This window comes from Ornithorhynchus anatinus, chromosome 8, assembly GCF_004115215.2.
Source record: "Ornithorhynchus anatinus isolate Pmale09 chromosome 8, mOrnAna1.pri.v4, whole genome shotgun sequence".
Classification (NCBI taxonomy): domain Eukaryota; kingdom Metazoa; phylum Chordata; class Mammalia; order Monotremata; family Ornithorhynchidae; genus Ornithorhynchus; species Ornithorhynchus anatinus.
This window is the reverse complement of record NC_041735.1, coordinates 22,590,420-22,597,929: the sequence shown is the minus strand read 5'-3', so window position 1 is coordinate 22,597,929 and position 7,510 is coordinate 22,590,420. Positions and strand designations below refer to the sequence as shown.

At 50.1% G+C, this 7,510-nt stretch overlaps 1 protein-coding gene and 1 pseudogene across 9 annotated transcripts in view; both read right to left on the bottom strand.

Annotated features, from left to right (window-relative positions):
• Nucleotides 1-32: 32 nt before the first annotated feature.
• The window catches only part of CHD6 (chromodomain helicase DNA binding protein 6), a 160,023-nt gene continuing 152,545 nt past the window's right edge, over nucleotides 33-7,510 (bottom strand). For all 9 annotated transcript variants that reach the window (XM_029070846.2, XM_029070843.2, XM_039912841.1 and 6 more), the window contains one exon: nucleotides 33-946. In XM_029070846.2, coding sequence (XP_028926679.1) covers nucleotides 56-946 — 891 coding nt within the window. In that variant the 3' untranslated portion in view covers nucleotides 33-55. The remainder of the gene's footprint in view (nucleotides 947-7,510) is intronic.
• LOC114814111 lies at nucleotides 1,713-1,826 on the bottom strand (annotated as a pseudogene).

Genomic DNA, 7,510 nt, shown 5'->3' with positions numbered 1-7,510 from the left:
TTCATGGGATAAGAAACTTACAAGCCACAATATTTCTCTTAATGAAACAAAAGTTCTAATTGGTGGGAGTCATAGTTTCTTTTAAATTGCTTTCCTCCGCTTGTACACCCCGTTCTTTATCTGTGGGCAAAGGTGGAGTGTGTTCTGTACAGTTCTGACCATGTCCGGGCTCTCTCTCTGACCCCGAGGCAGTCTCTGGGTCTGGATTGGGGGGGTCCCCCCTTGCTTTCTTCCTCTTCCGCTTCTGGCTTTCTAGACTCGAAGTCTCAGAGTGTCTGGTGGGCTGCAGGCCAGGCAGTGCCATGCCGATGCCGGGAGAGAGAAACATGGATGGGTAAATCAGTCCAGGTGACATTCCTGGGATGAGAAATGGATTAAAAGCTACAGGAGTACTGGTGGGAGTTATTGCAGGTTCGGGCTGGTCGGAAAAGGAGCTGGGGCCGGCCTTGTCTTCGGAAGGCGGTTCCTTCGGGCCGTCGTGGCTGCTCCTCGCTTTGTCTTCTGGGGCCTTGTCCGAGTTGGACGTACCGCTCTTGGTTGTGCTTGTCAGGGCCGTCGGGACGGTCGAAGTGCAGGCCGAGGTCATGGGCGTGTTCAGGAGGCCTCCCACCCCAAACATCTGGGGGACCGTGGCCATGCCAGGCAGCATCATGGGTAACATGCTCAGGGTGCTTTTGACGTCCTCCCCGGCCGGGACCGCCGCGAAGCCGGCGGGGAAGCCCACCAGCCCCGCCAGAGGGATGCCCTGCATGTTCCTCATGTTCTGAAGTCCTACTAGGTCCATGCCGGCGATCAGTCCGTTCATGAACAGGGGCCCCATGCCGGAGGAGGAGTCCGCCGCCACCAGTCCGGGGGTCTTCATCAGGTCGCTGCGCGGCCGCCTCCCTCTCCGTCGGGGGACCGGCTCGCTCAGGAGGCGGTTAAACTTGTTGTCAGGCAGGAACCCCTGTGGACCGGACAGAGAAACGAGAGACCGGAACGGTTACGACCCAGCTTGGGGGCGCGCTCGGTGACTGTGGCCAGGAGACTCTCCCAGGAGCCCGCCTGACCTGGGCCACCGGTCCGGCCCCTCAGCGTCCCCGAGGCGGGGGGCCTCGGCGGCCGAGTCCACGCTGGGGGCGGGTGGCTCAGACCAGAATGGAATCTCCGTTCCTGGCCGGTCCCCTCTGAGGGATTCTGGCCATCCGGCCGCCCCTTTGACTTTGGCTGGGAGCAGCCTTGATCTATCACGGGAAACAGCACAGGGTATAGAGCACAGGCCTGGGAGTCAGAAGGTCACGGGTGCTAATCACAGCTCCGTCACTTGTCTGCTGTGTGACCTTGGGCAGGTTGCTTCACTTCTCTGGGCCTCGGTTACCTCATCTGTAAAATGGGGATTGAGACTTTGAGCTCATCGTGGGACGGGGGGACCCAATTTGTTTGAATCCACCCCAGGACTTAGTACAGGGCCTGGAACACAGTAAGCGCTTAACAAATACTATTACTATTATCATCAATCAATGGTACTTATTGAAGGTTTACTGTGTGCAGAGTACTGCACTTAGCGCTTCCTCCAGTTGGTAAGCTTGTTTGAGCAGGGAATGCATCTTTTTGTTTTATATTGAATTCCCCCAAGCGTTTGGCACAGTGCTCAAATAAATACGGCTGACTGATTCCAAAAAATGAGAAATGGCAGACGTCCTCCCTGCCTGTAAAGAGCCTACAATGTAGAGAAAAAACCTAAAGTAGATGGCAATGGCTTAACTGTTTATGGGCAGTAAAGACCACTGAGACTTCTCCCATCCTTCTCAATGGGAGTGTTAACCTTCTCTCCTTTCTTACCCCCGGTGAATTCTGAGAGGGCTGCGTGGCTGAAGCTGGCGCGGAGATAGAAATGGGGCTGTGGCCTTATCCTCTGCCTCCCCCGTCCCCGAGGACTGTTCTCATTCTTGGGAGGATTAGCTGTCACAATTTTAAGGGACGAGTTTCTGCTACAGGGTTCTCTAGAACAACAATAACTGGGGTATCTGTTTGGGATTACTCTGGGCGAAGTGCTGGGGAAGAACACCACAGTCAGCTCAGACACGGTCCCTGTCCCGCCCTCCTACCAAGATTTCTCCCCCTCCGTGGTGACTGCCCCCTGGATGCGGTGAGAGCTTCTTGGTCTGCAAATCACAGTTCAAGGGAGAATCTGCCCCAAGCGTCCCTTTCCACAATGCACTTTGCTGAAATCACCACATAACAATTAATGACCGCTTGCACGACGACTAGGCAAGGAGCGTCACTAGATTACTAGAGAAGCAGCATGGCGTAGTGGATAGAGCATGGGCCTGGAGCGTTCTAATCCTGGCTCTGCCATTTGTCCACTGTGGGTGACCCGGGGCAAGTCACTTAATTTCTCTGTGTCTGTTACCTCATCTGTAAAGTGGGGATTGAGACTGTGAGCCCCACGTGGGACAAGGACTGTGTCCAACCTGATCTGCTTATAACCACCCTAGCGCTTAGTACAGTGCCTGGCATGTGGTAAGAACTTAGCAAATACCACAATTATTATTAGACTAGGCTTCTTTTAGCCAACAATTTGATTTTCAAAGGAAGATCCTGAGTTTCCTGGCTTGTCTCAACTCCCCTTCCCTCTTCTCCCCCTGGTTTTTCCTTCCTCTTGTATCTCACCTGTTCTTATGGCTAAAAAGTCAGTAAACTGTATTTACTGAGTACTGACTGGGTGCAGAGCACTGTACTAAACACTGGGAGAGTAAAATATAACAGTATAACAGACACATTCCCTGCCCATGATGAGTTTTCAGTCTAGAAGGGGCGAGAGACTTTAATATAAATAAGTAAAGTTACATGTATGTACGTAAGTGCTGTGGGGCTGGGGGGGGGGGGGAGAATAAAGGGAGGAAGTCGGTGACACAGAGGGGAGTGGAAAGAAAGGAAAAGGGGCCTTAGCCAGGGCAGGTCTCTTGGAGGAGATGTGCCTTCAATTAGACTTTGAAGTGGGGGAGAGTAATTGTCTGTCAGATATGAAGGGAAGACATTCCAGGCCAGAGGCAGGATGTGGGCGATATCGAGGTACAATGAAAAGGTTAGCATTAGAGGAGGAAAGTGCGCAGGCTGGATTGTATTAGGAGAGTAGCGAGGTGAGGTAAGAGAGGGCAAAGTGATGGAGTGCTTTAAAGCTGATGGTGAGGAGTGTCTGTTTGATGCAGAGGTGGATGGTCAACCACTGGAGGTTTTTGAGGAGCGGGGAAACATGGCCTGACGTTTTTGTAGAAAAATGATCTGGGCTGCAGAGTGAAGTAAGGACTGGAGTCGGAAGAGACGAGAGACAGGGAAGTCAGCCAGGAGGCTGACACAGAATCAAAGCGGGATAGGATAAATGCTGGGATTAGTGTGGAAGCTGTTTGGATGGAGAGGAAAGGGTGGGTTTTTAGCGAGGTTGTGAAGGTCGAAACTATAGAATTTAGTGACGGATTGAATATGTGGGTTGAATGGGAGAGAGGAGTCAAGGAAAATGCCAAGGTTATGGGCCTGTGAGACAGGAAGCATGGTGGTGCCGTCTACAGTGATGGGAAAGTCAAGGAAAGGACAGGGTTTGGATGGGAAGATAAGGAGTTCTGTTTTAGACATGTTAAGTTTGAGGTGACAGAGGGACAACCAAATAGAGTTGCCTTGAAAGCAAATGGAAATGTGAGAGGTCCGGGCTAGAGATGGAGATTTGGGTGTCATCTGCATAGAGGTGGTAGCTGAAGCCACGGAAGTGAATGAGTTCTCCAAGGGAGTGGGAGATAGGGATGGAGAGTAGAAGATGCCACAGATTTTTACAGTACGCCAAGGGCCCAAAGGCAGATCCAGGGTGACGCTCACTATCGGGGCTGTGGTGGGAGGACGATGGACCTGCTGGGATTGGGGACGGGCTCCTGGGCTGCAGCTGGAGGCCGGAAGTGGGTGACGGCGGGAGGGGAGAGTTGACTGCTTAGAAATCTAAATGACCGAGAATTGAACGTCACCTCTGGCTACTACCACCGCACGCTCCAAGCTTACATCAGGCTACCTGGTCATTCCTTCAGGGCCGGGGCTACAAGACAGCCAAAAGTTCATGTCTAGAGAGGCAGCGTGGCCTAGTGGGTAGAGCGTGGGCCTGGAAGTCAGAAGAACCTGGGTTCTAATCCTGGCTCCGCTGCTCATCTCATCTCGGGCAAGTCACTTCACTTCTCTGTCCCTTACTTCCTTCATTTGAAAAATGGGGAATGAGACTCTGAGGCCCAGGTGGGACAGGGACTACGTCCAACATGATTAGCTTCTATCTATTTATCCCAAGGCTTAGTACAGTGTCTGACACAGAGTTAGTGCTTAACAACTACCATCAGTAATGATAATTAGGATATTTAAGTGCCTACTATGTGCCAAGCACTGTTTGAAGCACTGGGGTAGATATAAGGTAATCAGGTTGTCCTATGTGAGGCTCAAAGTCTTAATCTCCATTTTACAGATGAGGTTACTGAGGCCCAGAAAAGTTAAGTGGCTTGCCCAAGATCACACAGCAGACAAGTGGTGGGGCCAGAATTAGAACCCACGACCTCTGACTCCTATGCCTGGGCTCTTTCCAAGGGAGAGTTTTGCCCAACGACAAAACTGGCTTCAATTCAGCTCCAGGCAGAAGGCGTTTCCCCCAAGCTCTCAAACATCGTTGAACGATGCCTGCAAAGGAGTAGCTAAAAGTAAGCTGGGTATTTCAACAAGCCAAAGCTCAGTTATGAGGAAGACAAAACCTGGTGTTTATCTTGGAGTGAGGATCAAAGTAACTGTGTGTGCTGCACCCAATCAAGCTGCTTGTATCCATCTGAACAATGTAGCCAGTATTGCCTGGAAAAGCCTTTCAGAGCTCTAATCGGGGCCGGGCTTGTCCCACGATTGAGGGGATTTAGTGCTGGCCAAAGGCCCGAACGTAAGAGTTCTTCCACACCTTTCTTACGGCTCCTCCTCCCCCTGGAGGGGAGAATTCCACCTGAACCGCCCGCTCTGCACCTCCCTCAGTGAGGGGTCTCTTAGAAATCACCTAAGCTCTCTGGGCCCCGGTTTCCTCATCTGTAAAATGCGGATAAGATATAGGCTCGCCCTAACTCGTAGTTTGGGAGTTCAGTGTGGCATAGGAGGTGACCAAGTATCCACCCCAGTGCTGAGCGCAGTGCTAGTAATAATAATAACTGTGGTATTTATTAAGCACTTACTATATGCCGGCATCATACTAAGCACTGAGGTAGATACAGGATAATCAGGTAGGACACTGGTCCTGGCATCGAATGACAAAGAACCTGTGCTTCTTGCTTCCTAGGGAGAAAGAGGGGCAGAATACCCCAAAGACTATAGGAAGCCCCTAAGAAGAGAAGTGCTATGATATATTAATGATTAAGGCCCATCAGGTGGCTGAGGGTGGGATCTCAGAAGCAACCAGTCTACTGATAACAATAATAATAATGATAATAAATAATTATGGTATTTGTTAAGCGCTTACTATGTACCAAGCACTGTTCTAAGCGCTGAGGTAGATGCAAGGTAATCAGGTTTTCCCACATGGGGCTTACAGTCTTAATCCGCATTTTACATATGAGGTAATTTAGGCACAGACAAGTTAAGTGACTTGCTCAAAGTCACACAGCTGATAAGTGGTGGAGCTGGAACTAGAACCCACGACCTCTGACTCCCAAGCCTGTGCTCTTTCCACTAAGCCACGCCGTGAGACAGTTATTTCTCCATGTTTCTGTAGACATTCATCTGCTCTAATATCCCTGGGCCCACTAGTCTCCAAAATGGTATTTACTGAGTCTTTACTATGTGCAGAGCACTGTACTAAATGCTAAGGAGAGTACAATCGGGCAGAATTAACAGTCCCTTTCCCTGCCCATAATGAGATTAGAGGCTAAGAAGTGGGGAGCAGAGGGAGACTTGGCAAGCACTTAGGAGGCCCGAAGGAGCTCAGATGCCCCTGACCTCCCTGACTCTTGCGGAGTCACCTGATATTTGGCTTGGACTTCCTTGGATTTCCTCAGAACCCGTCTGCCGAGTGGGTTAAGGGATCACGGCTAACAACCTGAGGGGTATGAAAGGTCCTGAGAGAGGTACTGCCGCTGAGATGGAAAGGCCATCGGGAACCAGGCCACCTTACAAGGAAGACAAGAAAGGAACCTTAAGGAGAAAACATCAGGAAAATCCCGGCCAGAAAGGAAATTCAGCTTCCAAGAGAGTCACAGGATGGGAAGACACATTTCTTAGTTTCACTGGGCACAAGAGGAGGACGGCCAAAGGAAATATCTCCACAGACAGGGAGGCAAAGTTAACTGAGGACTCGAACGGCAGAGGCAAGCGATGGTTTCATTAATCGACCAGTGATACTCCTTAAGTGCTTACTATGTGCAGAGCACTGTACTAAGCATTTGGGAGAGTACAATTCAACAGAATTTGCAAACAAGTTCCCTGCCCATAACACGCTGACAGTCTAAAGGGAACAAACCATCCAGGTAAATTTGCCAATGCCGAGAGAGGTACTGAGTGACCCGGGAAGAGTGAACTGTGCTGACCTCATCTCTCACTGTAGAAGCGACAGCCAGACTTCAGGAAGAGTTGGAATTCCAAGCTAGAAAAAGAGGACTGGGATCATACTAAGTTTCGGTGGAGGTGTGGCCTGCTGGAGATTTAACAGTGGTTCAGTGAATACTTTCGGGGAAATAGAAGGGAGTTTCAAGGAAGCTCTTATTGATGGGCATTTTTGTTCTCGCGCCTTCTTAGACTGTGAACCCCCTTTCGGGACAGGGACTGGGTCTAACCTAATTCGTTCAGACCTACCCCAGTGCTTAGAACAGTGATTGACACACAGTAAGTGCTTAACAAATACCATTTTTTTAAAAAAATCAATGTCTTGGATTATGGAACACTGCTCAGAGTTGGCTTCAGGGCTCTACCAGCTCACTGTTCTCCCCAGCTCACACACACACATGACAACTGTGCTTGTGTGTGTATGTACATATCTATATTATGGTATTAAGCGCTTACTATGTGTCAAGCACTGTTCTGAATGCTGGGGTAGATCCCAATTAATTAGGTTGGACACAGCCCCTGTCCCAAATGGGGCTCACAGCTGAAGTTAAAGGAGGGAATGGTAATGAATCCTCATTTTACCGATGAGGAAACTGAGGACCAGAAAAGGTAAGCGACTTGCCCAAGATGAACTAGCAGACAAGTGGTGGAGCGGAGATTAGAACACCGGTCCTCTAACTCCCAGACTTGTGCTCTTTCCACTAAGCCATGCTGCTCCTCTTTACCCGCTCTTTACCCAATGGTCCTCCCAAGTTCACTTTTTAACCATATCCCACTCTTGATTCCCCTGCTTTCACCCTCCTCCACCTCCCACCCTGGCCTGGAATAATCTTCTTTCCCTGTAAATGCTCCAGACAACAACTCTCCTCATCATCAAAGTCCTCCTAAAATCCCACTTCCTTCAACAAGCCTTGCATGATGAATTCACAACACC